Source organism: Schistocerca serialis, chromosome 1 (genome assembly GCF_023864345.2).
Source record: "Schistocerca serialis cubense isolate TAMUIC-IGC-003099 chromosome 1, iqSchSeri2.2, whole genome shotgun sequence".
Taxonomy (NCBI): Eukaryota; Metazoa; Arthropoda; class Insecta; order Orthoptera; family Acrididae; genus Schistocerca; species Schistocerca serialis.
Genome location: NC_064638.1, coordinates 702,493,484 through 702,512,953, shown reverse-complemented (window position 1 = coordinate 702,512,953; position 19,470 = coordinate 702,493,484). Strand labels below are relative to the sequence as shown.

Below are 19,470 nucleotides of genomic sequence, written 5' to 3'. Positions count from 1 at the left end.
CAAATAAAAGACAAGGTATAATTAAGACACCAGCAAAACACACAAGTCCACGACAAAACAAAATAGAGACAATTGGTTGCCGCTGGCGGCTCGGGGTTCAACCTTAGCGGGTTGTCACTATGTTATTCGGACATCTTCCTCGCCGTGTTATTCATTCACCTCGTTGCCATGTTGTTGTGTCTAGGAACCCTTCATACTTGGTTCGCTAGACAAACAATCAAACAACTTACATTAATGAGTTTTATTATAACTGGACAATTACAAATACTTAACTTTGATATTACACAGATGTGTTGCAAGCAAAGGACGACATACAAAATAATCAGTCATTGCAGTGACTACTCATCTCTAACTGAGCTACGTAGAGATTCTAATGAAGAGTCTACGATGCATCAGCTAACAATGTGGCTAACATTGAAGCTGCTATCGAAGTGGGCTGCCACCATTCGGGGACGGTGCTTATGTCCTCTTCACCTGGGGGCTGCTGCTGCCACTTTGTTGTCCTGTAGGGAGGTTGGTCAGCATGCAATTGGCTTACCTCTTGTCACAGCTGTCTCTTCTCTGTCGTTCCTGACTGACATGCTGGCGCTGACTTTACACCTTAACATTATTTACGCATAGTGCTATCAAACGTGTTAAGCCCCATGTTAGTCTTATGAATTTTTTAAATGTTCCACGCACTTGTCCATAAGTTGTGGGTTTCAGAGATCCATGAAAAAACCATTGCTTGCTAGCCAAGCTGTGCAGAATAAACTGTGACAGCACAACAGAGAAACATGGGACATATGTGGCTTGGCAGTACAGGGACTTGTAGTGTGCCTGCACCATTCTGTGTGGGTAGATGTCTTGTGTATAATGATTCTGTGTCCATGCCATTGTGTCAGTGGTTAAATCTGATTGATGAAGTGTCGAACATTCTAGGCTGAAGAACTTAGCCCGAACAGGGCCTCCACAGGTCATTGATAGCCTCTAGAGGACACTTGTCAGACAGTAGAAAATACAGCTGCAAGCTGCGCTGGACATCTTGATCCACTATGTGCCATAGCACTACATGCCAGTTTGATGTTCTGTATTCATGTCTCACTGAACTAGATCTGGTAATTGGCTTGATAGGACATAAATGTTCATAAAAAATACTTATATATAGAGGAAGCATGGCTTCACAGAAAAGCAAGTGCCTAAATATACAATATAAAAATGCTGTTCATTGTCAAGCGTTCAGTCAAATACAAGAAATATTATGTCATTGTTTCAGCATTGTGAATCACTGTATATTATAAAAATGTATGTGTGTTCAACATCTCCTCATAAATTACTGGATCAATCTCAATCAAACTGCCACACATATCTCTTGCTATGTGGAAAGAAGCACTGTTTGGTGTAAGAACCACCTACCTCTCTAAGGGGTGGCAGGGAAAATAAGTGTAACACGCCACGTGCAAATGCACCGGCTATATTTACTCAGTATTTGTGAATGAGTGCACTTAGCAACTTGCAACAAATGATACATGATATGTAATACATAATTTCAAACCTTAATAAACTTTTGCTCACTGACTCTCTTCTGCCCTCCAAAATGGGGTGGAGGGGAGGATACAGGTGAACAGATAGAAGAGGGAGGAGGAGATAGACTAATAGGAGGTTGGAATAAATAAATACCCAGACAACACCGGGTTTCTCAGTTAGTTGAAAGATAAAATGTACAGGTGTGACAGCACAGAACGTAAATTAAATGAAAATTATTAACATGTACAAATAATGATTTATAATGCAAGAGACAGGCACAAACTATAAGCAAAACTGCTGATTTGCAAACAAGAATAGTGAAATTACTAGTGACCACAAAATAAGGGCTGGCATGTTGCCAAATGTTGTGTCATAAGTGCAGGTAGAAGGCATTCATTAATAAGGAGAGTGCAGAATGCATATTTTACAGTCTGTCAAAACATAGCGTGAGAAGCCTTCAGATATCCAGGAAGTCGTTTCTTTCTGCTGAATCTGTATTTCACTTTTTGATTCTAATGGAAGGTGTGAATGTAGAACTTAATCGCATAAAAAGCACATTTTAAAATTACAATTTATACATGGCAAGATGTCATAATAATTAAGTGATGAATGACAACCAATTTCGTGTACCATGTTGCTCCATAATGTTTCTGCCATTAAATTAGGAATTGATATTTTGTGTCTTTCTCAACAAAATTGTGAATTTGAACATGGTACTTTGAGACTTACGAAACTGTTGTTGTACAATGTTCCTACAAGACTCCACATCACTGTGCAGCAAGATTTAGCACTACTGAGCATGATGGAGCAGTGGTTAAAGCACTGCCTTCATGTTTGGGAAGAACAAATTTAAGATCACCATCCAGGTTAAGACTTTCTGTGAACGCATTAAACTGACTGATGTGGAAGGCTCATTTCTTTGAAAAGGGCATGGCTGATTTCATTACTCACCCTTTTCTCACCAATGCTGGTACTCCATCTGGAATTACCTTGTTCTATATGGGATACTGAATGCTAGTCCTCCTCCTGTCGACACAGCTGGTTTTGAATCCTGGTTGGGATCATTGTCAAATGACCATAATTGAAGATGACCTTAATAATATAAATTATTTAGTAGTAGTTGCTTCAGAACATACATAAGGAGAAATACTGCAAATCCAGTCTAAAGCATATAGCATTTCGAAAACCACATTATGTCCGGGCTACTAGCTGCATACCATTTAGTTTATATTCTCCTTTTTTAGTAAACTATGTTGTAGATTGTAGATGCTGTTAACCTCACAGGTACTGCAACTTTCACTTAATGTACTCAAAATTTAATTAGTTTGCACTATACATGAACATTGTGAAAAATAGAGAGACCTGTAATTAAAGTAGGATAAGTGGTATTTCTTGTTATTCTACATTTAATTATTTTTAGGTGCTCTTCTTGTGGAAAGACCAGCATCAGTTGAAGAAGGTTTCTCGCAGCAAGCCCCACTGGTCTACCACTTTGGTCACTGTGGTCCAGCTGCAAATCTGACTTTATATAATATACTAGTTACAAGACTGTCTGAAGTTGTCTCTGAGAGGATGCAGGCAAATAGAAGAGGTGAGTAAATAGTACAGGGTGTGTTGAAAATAATTGTACAATATCAAGACACAATACAATTTTTAATTGCTAAACCAGGATATTGGAATTTGTTTCAAAATATGCAGCTCAATGTAATTATTATTATTATTATTATTATTATTATTATTATTATTTTTTTTTTTTTTTTTTTTTTTTTTTTTTTAAAAAAAGTTCTTATAAAGTTCGTAAATGTTCACTTTTTGCCCTCTTTGGATGCCTAGTGAGTGTTGATATGCTATGAAATTGTCCCATACACATGCAAGCATTTGGTCAGCTGCAAACATCAACTACTAAGAACGGGAGGTGATGAAACAGAGCACATCCAAGTGCCCAGTCCAGACATTCACACCCGGCAACTGCATATTAGTATGATGGGAAATTAAAAAGTAAAGGACTTTCGAGAAAAGACATATTTATCCTAATGATATAAAACTGAAACATATATTATTTTTCAACATAACATCCCTGCTCGTCAGCACACTTCGACCTACGTTTCGCAAGTTTGATTCCGCTGGAAAAAAAGATTTTAGGTTGCACCTGTAACAAATTTCACATTGTATTAGTGACTACTACATAGGTCGCAAACCTTCTTCCTTTGAACACTTCCTTCATTGGTCTAAACATATGGAGATCACTTGGAGCCAGGTTTGGATTGTGTGGTGGGCATTCCAACAATTCAGATCCCAACTCCTTTATTGTTTCTGCCATGCATTTGGCACTCTGGTACAGAGCCGAGTGGAGGGCCTGAATCAGAGGCTCAGATGGTTCTGTGACCGTGTAGGCTGCAGTTTTTTCGACTTGCACCAAAGGGTGGTTGGCTTTTGGGTTCTGCTGAATCGGTCAGGTGTCCACTATACGCAGGAGTTGGCTACATGGGTAGCAGGGTCTGTGTGGCATGGACTGGGCAGTTTTTTAGGTTAGAGGGTCTCAGGAAAACACAGGAAGGGCTTCAGTCACAAAGAGTGCAGGCCGAACACAGGAAGAACGTAGATACAGGAACCATTAGTAAATTGTCATAGTTTTGTTGGGAAAGTACCAGAGCTCCAAGCACTAATAGAAAGCACTGATGCTCAAATCATTACAGGCACTGAAAGCTGGCTAAAGCCGGAGATAAGCTCAGCCGAAATTTTTGCAAAGAACCTAACTGTGTTCCGAAAGGATAGGCTAAACACGGTTGGCGGTTGTGTGTTTGTTGCTATTAGAAGTAGTTAATTTTGTCACGAAATTGAAGTAGATAGTTTCTGTGAGTTAGTATGGGCAGAGGTCATTGTTGGCAACCGGAGTAAAATAATGATTGGATCCTTCTACCAACTTCCCAGTTCAGATGATGGAGTTGCTGAAAGGTTCAAGGAAAACTTGAGTTTGAATTCAAACATGTACCCAACTCATACGATTATAGTTGGTGGTGACTTTAATTTACCCTTGATATGTTGGCAAACGTACGTGTTTAATTCTGGAGGTACGCATAAAACATCATCCGGAATCATGCCAAACGCATACTCTGAAAATTATTTCGAGCAGTTAGTTCATAGTAAACAGTTTTAAAAACACACTTGTCCTCTTAGCAACAAATAATCCTGAGTTAATAATGAGCATCAAAACTGATACAATAATGAACACAGGGTTGTCATAGAGATTGAATATTGTAACCTCCAAATCCTCCAAAAAAAAATGAAAAGTACACCTATTCAAAAAAGCAGATAAAAATTCATTTAACGCCTTCCTGAGAGACAGTCTCCACTCCTTTCAAGTTAGTAGTATAAATGTAGACCAGATGTGGCTTGAATTCAGAGAAATAGTATCGGCAGCAATTGAGAGATTTATATCATATAAATTAACAAATGACAGAGCTGATCCTCCTTGGTACACAAAACGGGTCAAAGCACTGTTGCAGAATCGACGAAAGAAACATGCCAAATTTAAACAGATGCAAAATCCCCTAGATTGGCGATCTTTCATAGGAGCTCGAAATTTAGTGCAGACTTCAATGTGAGATGCTTATAACAGTTTCCACATAGAAACTTTGTCTCAAAACCTGGCAGAAAATCCAAAGAGATTCTGTCGTATGTGAAGTATGTTAGTGGCAAGAAACAGTCAATGCCTTCTCTGCATGATATTTATGGAGATACTATCAAAGACAATGCTGCCAAAGCAGATTTACTTAACACAGCCTTCCAAAATGCCTTCACAAAAGAAGACAAAGTAAATATTCCAAGATTGGAATCAAGAACAGCTGCCAACGTGAGTAACGTAGAAGGAGATATTCTCGGAGTAGTGAAGCAACTTAAACCACTTAATAAAAGCAAGTATTCTGATCCAGACTGTATACCAATTAGGTTCTTTTCAGAGAATGCTGATGGGTTAGCTCCATACTTAACAGTCCTATACAACTGTTTCCTTGACGAAATATCCATACTCAAAGACTGGAAATTTGCACAGGTCACGCCAATATTAAAGAATGGTAGTAGGAGCAATCCACTAAATTACAAGCCCATATCATTAACATCCATATTCAGGAGGATTTTGGAACATATATTGTGTTCTAACATTGTGAATTACCTTGAAGAGAACGGTCTGTTGACGCACAGTCAACAAGGGTTTAGAAAACATCGTTCTTGTGAAATGCAACTAGCTCTTTACTCACATGAAGTGTAGAGTGCTATTGACAAGGCATTTCAGATTGATTCCATATTTCTGGAAGGCTTTTGACACTGTACCACACAAGTGGCTTGTAGTGGAATATCATCTCAGTTATGTGACTGAATTTGTGATTTCCTGTCAGATAGGTCACAGTAAGTAGTAGTTGACAGAAAATCATAGAGTAAAACAGAAGTGATTTCTGACATTCCCCAAGGTAGTGTTATAGGACCTTTGCTGCTCTTTATATAGATAAATGATTTGGGAGACAATCTGAGCAGCCATCTTAGGTTGTTAGCAGATGACACTGTCATTTATCGACTAAGTCACCAGAAGATCAAAACAAATTGCAAAATGATTTAGAAAAGATATCTGAATGGTGCGAAAATTGGCTGTTGATCCTAAATAATGAAAAGTGTGAGGTTGTCCACATGAGTGCTAAAAGGAATTCGTTAAACTTTGGTTACATGATAAATCAGTCAAATTCAAAGGCCATAAATTCAACTAAATGCTGAGGAATTACAATTATAAACAACTTAAATTGGAAGGAATACTGAGAAAATGTTGAGGGGAAGGCTAACCAAAGACTGTGTTTTATTGGCAGAACACTTAGAAAATGTTACAGATCTATTAAGGAGACTGCCTACACTAGTCTGTCCTCTTTTAGAGTACTGCTGCGCGATGTAGGATCCTTACCAGATAGGACTGACAGAGTACACCGAAAAAGTACAAAGAAGGGCAGCACGTTTTGTAGTATTGGGAGAGAGCGTCACTGAAATGATACAAGATTTGGGCTTAATATCAGTAAAAGAAAGGCATTTTTCATTGCGACGGAATCTTCTCACGAAATTCCAATCACCAACTTTCTCCTTTGAATGCGAAAATATTTTGTAGACACTGACCTACATAGGGAGAAATGATCACCACTATAAAATAAGGGAAATCAGAGCTCGTACAGAAAGATACAGGTGTTTGTTTTTTCTGTGCACTATACGAGATTGGAATAATAGAGAATAATACAGAGATGAACCCTCTAGAAGGCACTTAAATGTGATTTGCAGAGTATCCATGTATATGTAGATGTAGAATGTGGCTGAGTGTTATCTTGCTGCAGGATGACACCTTTTCGCAGTTTTCCATGTTTGTATCAGATTGCAGGCTTCAGTTTGATTCAGAAAACACCACAATAGTTCTCACTATTCACCGTCTCACCTCTTGGAGTGTAATGAACACCCACATTTTGTCTACAGTAACAGTTTGCTGTAAAAATCCATCTACCCTGGTGGTAATGGGCCAAATGTCTACAAGAGATGTCCATCCTTTGCATTGTATGCTGCACTGACAATTCTTTCGGTATGCACCTTTCACACACAGTCTGAAAATTTAGCCTGTCATATAAGATGGAATACATTGAACCATGTAAAGTATTGGCGATTTCTGCCACTGTGATTTGTCTGCTTTCCATCACCATAGCTTCAACTATTTCCAAATAGTCCTCAGTTGTTGACGTTGATGGTCTGCACTATCTTTCCTTGTCACAGAGAGAAGTTCTTCGCTGTTTGAAGTGCTTTATCCATTCGTAATAAATAACTGTCATCATACTACACTGTCACTTGACAAGTAATTTATGCAGATTTAAAGTATTTCCTTCTTGGTGCAGATCGACGCTGGAGCTGCCATGTTTCTTGCTGTGCTACTAAATGATGACTAATGTGGAAATAAGAGTGACACATTGTATTGAATTGCTGCAGATGACAGTACTTCAGCCCCTAGCAGTGTTACCAAGCCCTAGGACAAGAAATTGCAAAAATCCCTTTAATTTTTGACTTCCTCTCGTACTATTAAGGTAACAATCGTGATGGATCCCTTCATAAGGAACAAATATGATTTGGGCTGCTAACCAGCCCACAGTGTGTACTGCATGGTGACAAAGTTTGCTCTTATTTGGACTGAATGTATTACTGGTGCCCCCAAAGAATAACACATTACTTAATGGCTCTGGAGACTCGTGGGCTCTTTTGGCACATGATCAGCATGCAGACAGGTTGTGTTGATCCATTGCTCTGAGGTTCTAAAAGGAACTCAGATCTGGCACTGTTTACATGTCTTACCAAACTCTAAGGGGCTCGACGGACTGGATAGAGTTGTTGGATATGCTACTAAGGACTTTGGTACTCCGGCCAGGATGAAAGAATATTCTGGTTAGTGAACTAATAGGGCTCAAGAAGTGGTTTAATGCCACATTACATGCCTAGGTACTTCTGCATCTGTACCTTTCTGTGAGAAATTTACTATAACAAAAATCTTAAAAACCAACTCCTTCCACTATATTTTGTTTGAAAACAATAAATTGCTGAACTCTAGGATTCAAAGATAGATTAGTATAGTTGAATTAAATAAGATGAAATGAGATAAATAGGGTTGGAGAAAGTGCAATGAACTTACGGAAGACCAGATAGAATTGTCATGGATGTAAAATGGCAAACATTAAGAGAAAGGTTTACACATCAACCATGGTCTAATAACCCATGTTTTAAGTGAGATCAGTACAGCCATGAAAGGGTACATTGTATGATCAATCCTCCAGTTCAGCGAACTTAAAATGTAGAATTTCTGAGGACAGTTTAATGTAACGTATTATCCATTAAGAGATAAACTGAAGCAATATGAATTTATTGTGATGTACTTGATCCAAGAATCAGCAATAAGAGAGATGAAACCACAGATGGTAGACTACCACCCTGTCTCACTCCCTTCTCAACTACTGCCACCGGTCATATCCTTTGACTCTTATAATTGCAAAATGGTTTCTGCACAATCTGTAGATAATCATTGCTCCTTGTAGTGTATCCCTCTTACATTCAAAATTTTAAAGATTGTTTTCCTCACAACTTTGTCAAACGCTTTCTTTAAATGTGCAAATGCTATAGTTGTAGATTTGCCTTTCTTCATTTATCTTCTAAGATAAGTTGTAGGGACAGTATTGCGTTGTGTGTTCCTACAGTTCTCCAGAAGCTATACTGATCTTCGCTGAGGTGAGCTTCAATCGGTTTTTCTATTCTTCTGTAAATAATGTGTGTAAGTATTTTAGAATCATGAGTAAATAAACTAATTTGACTGAATACAAGCAGTAAATATCTGTTGAGATGGTTGTAGTGGATTCTGCTGCTGTGTGTCACAAATCAAACAACATATTGTCAGAAAGACAATTATGATGTAATTCACAAGATGACAAGGAGGGAGAGACAATCTCTGCAGTATTTTGCCTTGGAGGCACAAGAATCCTCATGCCTCCACCCCATACTGATATCCCTTGACACACATTTAGCACTTAATTCTCTTCAGCCACTACAAATTTTACTGGCTTCTATTAGTAGAGCGTATCATTGTTAAACATCCATGTTCGTTTGTGCTTAAAGTAAATCAACTTCAGTTCCATGTGTACAGCCATCTGGTAAAAGCACCAAGAATGATTTGAAGCATCTCATCTATGTGTACACTTTGCATGCCATTGTCAAGGTGAATGGTGAAGAGTATTTCTCACCAGTATTGTCAATTTTCTATTCTAGTCCATCTTTATTAAGTGATTATTTATTTATTTATTTGGGGGGGGGGGGGGGAGTGCTCTGTAAGTCTCTGTATACACCCTTATGTTGTTCCACAATCTTTGTATGGGGAATGTGATCGCAGCAGCATAATGCTCGCACGGTTTTCAAACACAAGTTTTCTAAATTTACCCAAGAGGGTTTCACAAGAACTGCATCATCTTATTTTCTAGAACTCCAGTTTGCGTTCCCTGAGCATTTTCGTTTTATATGGGCTATACTGATCTCTCTCAGCCCCAGTGGTATGTGTCTGAATTCATTTGGTGTCTATTGTTCATGCCTACTTGATAATGACTTTAAACATTTGAATATTACCCTAGAATTAGTTGCATTGGTATTTTATATGCCATTTCATCTACAGGTACATTGCATTTTCCCACAACTACCTCTTTGCTGTAGGCATTATCACACATTTATCCATATTTAAATAGAGTTGTTCATTACACCAAGTTGAAATTTTGTCAGAGTGTTTCTGCATTTTATTATGAGTGCCCGACAATGGTAATTGCCTGTAGACAGCAGCATTGTATGCGAATGTTCTTATAGTGCTGCTGTTGCTAGCTAATAAATCACATACATATATTGAGAATATTGGAGATCTTATTTCACCTCCTCAAGACACAGCTGATTTTAATTTCTTTACTGTAGAACATTTGTTGTCCATTGTAATGTACTGTATTCTAATAGTCAAATGTTCATAGAGCCAATCATATGTCTGGGAAGATACTTCATATGACTGTGTCTTGGTGAGTAGTTGACAATGTACAATGTTCTAGGAGGATGAAATCTGCTTATTCACTTGGATCTGTTGTTTACAAAATGTTCTCTCTGGATGAGCAAGTTGTATTCTAAATACATCTGCTTCTTTGAGAGAAGCTTTCTTTTTTCCAGGAATATCGTAAAGTTTGAGCTTAGAATATGCTCTTGGCAGTTGCAAAAGATGGATGTCAGAAATATTGGTAAATAATTCTGTGCATCCATCTTTCACCGTTATTGCAGACGTCTCACTATGAAAGTTATTCTCAATGAGCTTGGAAGGGGTTTATTAAAATATGACTAGAAGTCCATCAGGGCCTAGTGCCTTGTTCACTTTAATAAGCCATAATTTTTATATATATACACCGGGGGTGTTTATGCCGATATCTCTCATTTGTTTGTAAGTATATGCAGTGGCCAGAGATTGGTACATTTTTTTAGTATGGTGTTTAATATTCCTGCTTCTTGTCTGGTGTCTGCAATACACCAAATCTTAGGATTTTTTAAAAGATTTTTCAGTAGGTCTGACTGTGAAAATTGTTGTAGGATTCACATTTTTCCCTTATTACAGGCAAGTGAGTTGCTGTTATGTTTTCTAAATCAGTTTCTCTGCATTCTGTTTTATAGTGAGTGTGTAATAGTCTCTATTCTTACAATACTCTCTGAATGGCACTGTTAACCTAAGTTTGGTCTTTGTCGTCTTTTATTACTTCAGCGTCTACATATTTTTGTAGACTATGTTTTACAATGTCTTTCAGCTGTAACTCCTAAATATTCTGAGTTCATCTTTTAAGTAAGTTGATAGCGACATGTTTATGAGTTCAACCATTATTATTATTATTATTATTATTATTATTATTGCTAAAAGTTATGTTCCCTTATGTTAGTGTTGAGTAGATGTTAAGGGAGTGACTCTCCCTACAATGCCAGCCCAGAGTGGCCAGCCTGGACCTTCTCCTGCACTGACATTCCCAAACATAACTATCTTTTTGGTTAGAATATAATCGAGGGAAACATTCCACGTGGGAAAAATATATCTAAAAACACAGATGATGTGACTTACCGAACGAAAGTGCTGGCAGGTCGATAGACACACAAACATACACATGAAATTCAAGCTTTCGCAACAAACTGTTGCCTCATCAGGAAAGAGGGAAGGAGAGGGAAAGACGAAAGGATGTGGGTTTTAAGGGAGAGGGTAAGGAGTCATTCCAATCCCGGGAGTGGAATGACTCCTTACCCTCTCCCTTAAAACCCACATCCTTTCGTCTTTCCCTCTCCTTCCCTCTTTCCTGATGAGGCAACAGTTTGTTGCAAAAGCTTGAATTTCATGTGTGTGTTTGTGTTTGTTTGTGTGTCTATCGACCTGCCAGCACTTTCGTTCGGTAAGTCACATCATCTGTGTTTTTAGATATATCTTTTTGGTTATTTACTTATCTTTTTGACCTCCATGAATCAACATGCTTTTTTAGCAAAACTGTTTATGGTACTAATTTGGCTAGTAGCATTAATTTGTCACAGCAGCTAGATCTCTGATACAGAAGAACAACACTGCTTTTTTTCCTTCTTTCTGTCGTAATTATGACCTGAATGTTCTGAGAGAATTGGGAAACTGATAACAACGCAATCTAGTCTCTTAAAACAAGTCGCAGTCTTCATCTGAAGCAGTGTGTGTGGATGCGAATTAGAACCCCAGTCCTTCCAAGTATTATTTCAGTGTCATAACTACTCCACCATATCACCTTGAGAAAAAGAAGCAGTGCAGCAGTGACTTCTGAAAGACAACAAAAGAGGTACATGACTCTGTCTCTGACAGTCTATTTCTAATTCACTCAGAATTTAAAAAAACATGTAATAAATACTATCTAAACTCTAATTGTAAACAGGGGCTATGTTCAGAAGTAACTGCAAAGAATTTATCAGAGAGCTCTGCTTCTTAATTCATCATAGCTCCAATCTGGCAAACACTGAATACAGCCAGGGCAGAATGGTGGCAGGCCTGATTACTTGAGGGGGGGGGGGGGACCTTTGAAAATTAGTTCTTTACCTTATGTCTAATACTAGCAGTATCTGTATATGTATTTACTGAAAAACCTGATTTTGGTCCAAAAAAGTGTTTAGAACATGTGCTGTCTTTCTGTCCACAGCAAACGCCTCTGGAGTGATAATCAACACATGTGGTTGGGTTAAAGGCGATGGTTATAAACTTCTGACACATGTTGCCCAAGCATTTGAAGTAGATATTATTATTGTGCTGGATCAAGAACGACTTTATAATGAATTAGTTCGTGACATGCCACCATTTGTAAAAGTGGTATTCCTTCCCAAGAGTGGCGGAGTGAGTAATTTTTGTTGTTATTTTATGTTGCATTGTACTAACACTTAGCTATTAATGTTACCAATGCTCTGTCGATGCAAGTAAAATATAGTTTGTAGTTTTTCTTCGATGTTCCTGTCAGTTATGCATCTTAAACTGCTCTCATAATGATACATGAATTTAAATCTGCAAAATCTTATTGCAGATTTAATAGTAACAATGTTGGATGTTTCCAGCAGATTAGAATTGTATTCTGATCAGGGTCTCGAACCCGCAACCTTTGTCTTAAAAGAAACGTTTTTGTATATGGGCTATTTGAGGATGGCTCATAGTCAGTGACATGTATGTGAACATATTCCACAAATATTCTTTTGATGACAGATTGAGGTTTATACTAGTTATGTAGGTACTTCATCCCTGATACTTGGGCTATGCATGGACAATCGATTTCTTGTCGAAAGACTGTACTTGGGTGTTTGTTGCGTATATTGCTAAGCATATGAGACTGAATGTTATGTGCTGAGGCTTTCATGGCCACCAGATCTGTGTCTCATCCGTGATAGTTGACCTGAAGCTGCGCTGGTTATCTCTAAATATCTTGTGTTCCCTCAGTGGTTATTTGGGAAGACCAGGTTTCGATTTTTGGTCCACAGTGCAAACAAAGTAGTGGGATTCAGGAGAGAGAGAGAGATGGAAAGGGGGGGAGGGAGACTAATTTGGTTAGTACACAAGGTATAAATTACTCATGGATTTGAAAGTACACTTTAGTTATCTATGCCTTAGAGAATCAGGTGGGTTCTACTCCCTGAAGTTAAGCTTGGTACTGAATTTCTGCTACAGACTTTTTCAAGCATTTGTTATATGGGGTTGTTTCAAATCTACATAGCTTACACATCAGATGCTCAACTTGTACTGCTGTGCCTTACTGATGGTTCTAACTTAGAATCACAGAGAAAGTCTTCTCTAAGTATCAGTTCTTGATGCACTGCTGCTGAGGCTTAGAGTGGGAGCAAATATTCCTTCATGAGAGGAAAACCATGTGCTTGTAGTATGTCTACAGTAATATGTTATTAGCTCATGTCATTTTCTAATGCGAGCCCCTAATGTGACACGCTAATCTCCCTTGGTATCTGTCAGAAACAGGTACCCTCACATATCTGTTTAGGCTGACCAGGTCACTATGACTATCACATTGAAATACATAATATATCTGTGAAATATTGATACTAACGTGGAACATATGTCTCGTGCTCCCTTTGTTTATGTGATTTCTGATGCTCTACACATGCTACCAACACTATCATGTGTTGACACCTGCAATTTAACTTTTACTTCTGGTTGCTTAACTTTTTTTAAGTATGATTTGTAGAAAAAACTCTCATTAAGTTGGACATATACTTCAAGGTGTACATGTAATTGAGTGAACTAACATGTGTGGACATCATGAGCTGATTGCCTGCCCCCCCCCCCCCCCCTCCCCCCTCCAGTTCTAAAGAAACTGTTGATGCATTTCCCTAAAGCATTATATCCTAAGTGCACAGAGGAACTGTATGAGTGTATAGAATGACGGAAGTATTGAAACTTCCTGGCAGATTAAAACTGTGTGCCAGACCGAGACTCAAACTTGCGGCCTTTGCCTTTCATGGGCAAGTGCTCAAGAGGATGGGGCATGAGTCGTGCTTGGATAGCTCAGATGGTAGAGCACTTGCCCGCGAAAGGCAAAGGCAAAGGTTCCGAGTTCGAATCTCGGTCTGGCACACCGTTTTAATCTGCCAGGAAGTTTCATATCAGAGCACACTCCGCTGCAGAGTGAAAATCTCATTCTATGACGGAAGTATTGGTAGGGTCATAAAAGAATCGTTTTATATCCACTTTCTTTGTTATTTTTTGCAAATTTGAGTGTTATTTTTCGTCAGTTTTGGTATTATTTTTCTGCCAGGTTTGGTGCTATTTTCTGCCACCTTTGCCATCATTTTTTGCTAATTTTTATGTTAGTTTCTGTTTAGTTATTTTTGAAGTGCCAATTGTTCCTTATTTTATCTAATTTAATTGTTTTTCATTGTTAAGTTGAAAATTAAAAAAATATGTACCCGCCATGTAATCAAAAGTATCCGGGCACCTGGCTGAAAAAAGACTTAAAAGTTCGTGGCGCCCTCCATTGGTAATGCTGGAATTCAATATGATGTTGGCCCACCCTTAATCTTGATGACAGCTTCCACTCTCACAGGCATACGTTCAACCAGGTGCTGGAAGGTTTCTTGGGGAATGGCAGCCCATTCTTCATGGAGGCATTAATGTCACTCAGTGAGGCCTGGCACGAAGTTGGCATTCCAAAACATCCCAAAGGTGTTCTACAGGATTCAGGTCAGGGCTCTGTGCAGGCCAGTCCATGACAGGAATGTTATTGTTGTCTAACCACTCGCCACAGGTTGTGCGTTATGAACACGTGCCCGATCGTGTTGAAAGATGCAATCGCCATCCCAGAATTGATCTTCAACAGTGGGAAGCAAGAAGGTGCTTAAAACATCAATGTAGGCCTGTGCTGTGATAGTGCCTCACAAAATAACAAGGGGTGCAAGCCTCCTCCATGAAAAACACGACCACAGCATAACGCCACTGCCTCCGAATTTTACTGTCAGCACTACACACGCTGGCAGATGACGTTCACCGGGCATCCGCCATACCCACACCCTGCCATCGGATTGCCACATTGTGTACCATGATTTGTCACTCCACACAACATTTTTCCACTGTTTAATCGCCCATTGTTTATGCTCCTTACACCAAGCAAGGTGTCGTTTGGCATTTACCGGAGTGATGTGTGGCTTATGAGCAACCACTTGATCATGAAATCCAAGTTTTCTCACCTCCCGCCCAACTGTCATAGTATTTGCAGTGGATCTTGATGCAGTTTGGCATTCCTGTGTGATGATCTGGATAGATGCCCGCTTATTACACGTTACGACCCTCTTCAACTGTCGTCGGTCTCTGTCAGTCAACAGACGAATTGGCCCGTACGCTTTTGTGCTGGATGTGTCCCTCACGTTTACACTTCACTATCACATTGGAAACAGTGACCTAGGGATGTGTAGAAGAGTGGAAATCTCGCATACAGACATATGGCACAAGTGACACCCAGCCATCTGACCACGTTCGAAGTCCATGAGTTCCGTGGAGTGCCCCATTGTGTTCTCTCACAAGGTCTAATGACTACTGAGTTGCTGATATGGGGCACCTGGTAGTAGTTGGCAGCACAATGCACCTAGTATGAAAAAGGTATGTTTTTGGGGGTGTTCGAATACTTTTGATTACATAGTGTATTTACTGACATAATAGATCACATTATTTGAAGTATTTTAAAAAAGAAAACGATTATAGTAAGCCCATTCTACATCTACATCCATACTCCGCAAGCCACTTGACGGTGTGTGGCGGAGGGTACCTTGAGTACCTCTATCGGTTCTCCCTTCTATTCTAGTCTCGTATTGTTCGTTGAAAGAAGGATTGTCGGTATGCTTCTGTGTGGGCTCTAATCCTCATGGTCTCTTCGCGAGATATACATAGGAGGAAGCAATATACTGCTTGACTCTTCGGTGAAGGTATGTTCTCGAAACTTCAACAAAAGCCCGTACCAAGCTACTAAGCGTCTCTCCTGCAGAGTCTTCCACTGGAGTTTATCTATCATCTCCGTAACACTTTCGCGATTACTAAATGATCCTGTAACAAAGCGCGCTGCTCTCCGTTGGATCTTCTCTCTCTCTTCTATCAACCCTATCTGGTATGGATCCCATTAAAACTAGTCAGTTAAGGAAAAAATAGTTTTGCAGCCGTAAACTGTTGAAAGTTCAACAGAAAGCATTGTCATAATTTCAGAATTCGCTTCTGCAACATTATGCTGCCACTCTGTCAATACTGTACTGAATTGTGAAGACTGTCACCCAGTGTCTGAATTTGAACAGCACAATACCAGATAATTGACAGTATCCACATATCCTGCTGACGATGTGAAAAGTTGCTTTTCCATTTAATTATGAAATGATATGTATCCCTTCAAAATATTGTACACAACTTAGACTTGCTATTGTAAATACATGTATCAGAATCTTTGTCTTGCCAGCATTAATAGAGTTCATTATCACAAGAATTAAAGGGAGGAACACAGACATATACATAGACATATACATGGACCTGTGGCCATAATTTAACTAGGAGTATAGATAATGGTTTTAGCTGGTGACGAGAGATTGCCCGATGTTTTTGTGCAAGAAATCATAGCAAAAATGTCTTGGTTTGGGGAGTTCATTAATGTGGTGTGTCAATTAAACTGCATATTTTTGTAGTGCGCAATTATGAATACAAAAATCATCAAATAAATCACTTAAGTTTCACAGATATGTAAATAAAAGTGGAGTCAAACCAAGTACACATGAGCTCATGTAAACATTTTTCTGGCTGTAAAACTGTGAATGTTTATTTCAGTATTTATACAATATTATTTTTACTATTTTGTAAATTATGTTTGTGGTAGCAGTGTGGTGAGTCATGTGGATCAGGGCCTAGGTTAGATGCCATGTTGATTTATGCATTTACACAATTACAGCACCATATTTGATATTTTTCATATATATGCTTTCATACTGAAAAATAGATAGTTTAATTGATTCACTGCAGTAAAGATGTCTCAACAGCAAGTCATTTTTTGTATGATAGTTCTTGCAGAAGTGTCAGGAAATATCAAGTCAATGACGAATTGTTACTAGAATGGAGATCATTTGAAGCAGGTTATTTTTAGAATGAAATTTTCACTCTACAGCGGAGTGTGCACTGATATGAAACTTCCTGGCAGATTAAAACTGTGTGCCGGACCGAGACTCGAACTCAGGACCTTTGCCTTTCGCGGGCAAGTGCTCTACCAACTGAGCTACCCAAGCACGACTCACGTCCCGTCCTCACAGCTTTACTTCTGCCAGTGCCTCGTCTCCTACCTTCCAAACTTTACAGAAGCTGTCCTGCGAACCTTGCAGAACTAGCACTCCTGAAAGAAAGGATATTGCAGAGCCTGGGGGATGTTTCTAGAATGAAATTTTCACTCTACAGCGGAGTGTGTGCTGATATGAAACTTCCTGGTAGATTAAAACTGTGTGCTGGATCGAGACTCGAACTCGGGACCTTTGCCTCTCGCGGGCAAGTGCTCTACCAAAGTAATACCTTCTTGGTCAAATAGGAAATGCTGACAAAACTCCCGTATATTTTAACATGCTGTCAAATTATACGGTTGATGCCAAAGGAAAGAAAGACGTAAATGTTCTTATATCAGGGGGTGAAAAACAGCTGATGTCCATCATGCTTGCTTGCACAGCAGATGGACATAAATTACCCCCATTCATAGTTTTCAAGCGAAAGACTTTACCAAAATCGGAAATGTTTCCAAAAACTGTAGTTGTACGAGCAAACGAAACTGGGTGGTTTTCCGAGGACATGGTGCTGGAATGGATTACGCGTTTGTGGAATCGTCATCCTGGCGCAATGCTTGGTTTATGCAGCCTGTTGGTATTACATGCGTATGCAGGCCATACAACATCTGCAGTTTAACAAAAATTAGAGGAAAGCAAAACACACTTGGCGGTAATTCCAGGTGGGATGATGTCGATTCTGTAACCACTTGACGTCTGTTTGAATAAACCATTTAAGGACAAGCTTAAATGCATGTACACAGACTGGATTTCGAAAAGCAACAGATAACTGACACCAACAGGACCTGTAAAACATGCAAGTTTGTTACAAGTGTGCCAGTGGATTTATGATGCATGGAAGTGTGTTCCAAATCAGACTGTGCAACAAGCATTTAAAAAATGTTCGCTATCCAATGCACTAGATTGTATGGAGGACAATGCTCTGTATGAAGAAATGAGCAACAAAGAATCGAGTGATAGTGATTCAGAATCATGACTGATATTTTAAACATTTCTTACAAGATGTATTACAAACCTAATAAAATTTTGTTTTAAATTTCAGCCTTTAATTTCTAAGTTATTTTCATTCTTATTTTAGAAGTGTTGATACTCTGCACTGCACAGGATAGAAAAGTGTGGAGAGCTGCATCAAACCAGCCCACAGACTGAAGACAACAACAACACATTCTGCATTTGAAGTCATCACTAAAAATCTAGGATGTATGCCAATATGGCCAACTCTACCGTTCTGAATTTTTTCCTACCTGTGACAAGAGATGGCTGCTAATAGGAACTTTTATGAATCGTGAATCACATGCCGTATTCTCTTCACCATAAGAATAATACGAATGTAAACATAATGCTGTGTATTCTTTCATGTTTGCTGCTATCTCATTTAAATCCTGACTGCCTAATAAACTATGAAACTAGAGTGAGACAACAGCAAACGCAGAAAAATATACATATCATTTCATGTTTATGTTTGTATTATTCTTATGTTGAATAGTGATACAGTCAGAAATGAAGTATGACAACTGACTAGATTTTTAAATCTAAAGTGACTCTAATTTCTGTGCAGAGTGTAATGTACTAAAGAAGCCTCTGCAAAGATTTTCAGACTGAGAAAAATTTTCATTAAACTCTCATTCAGAACATCTTCTATCATACGCAGTCTATTATTTGGTTCTTGTCGGTCATTATCAAAGAAAGCAGCAGTGTAAGTAACAACAAATAGCAATCTCTTGCCATTGTTTCGCCAATGAGACATTCCTCTCTTTTTTTTTTTATTGTAAGCGGCAGTAGCACGCACAATAGCAAGCCGTGCCGCGAACAGTGACAGGTCGTAAACACTGATTATCAGAATGTGACAAACAATGCATGACACAGTACAATAATGCATTTTAAGCTTAGAGTGACGTAAACACCTATAACAAAGAGAACAGCACTTATCAGATCAATGCAAAATAAGCAATAAATTCAAACCAGACGAAGGATATGAAAAAGGAAGGGTACCCATATAAATAAGGATGGAGCGCATGACGCATAGCAATGGCTACCTGGTAAAGTTTAACTGCTAAGCTTATG

The 19,470-nt window shown here is 38.8% G+C and overlaps 1 protein-coding gene across 1 annotated transcript in view; it reads left to right on the top strand.

Annotated features, from left to right (window-relative positions):
- Positions 1–19,470, top strand: part of LOC126480892 (protein CLP1 homolog) — a 59,565-nt gene that overhangs the window by 15,962 nt on the left and 24,133 nt on the right. Inside the window, exons 4-5 of the mRNA XM_050104291.1 lie at positions 2,927–3,097; positions 12,264–12,454. Coding sequence (XP_049960248.1) covers positions 2,927–3,097; positions 12,264–12,454 — 362 coding nt within the window. The remainder of the gene's footprint in view (positions 1–2,926; positions 3,098–12,263; positions 12,455–19,470) is intronic.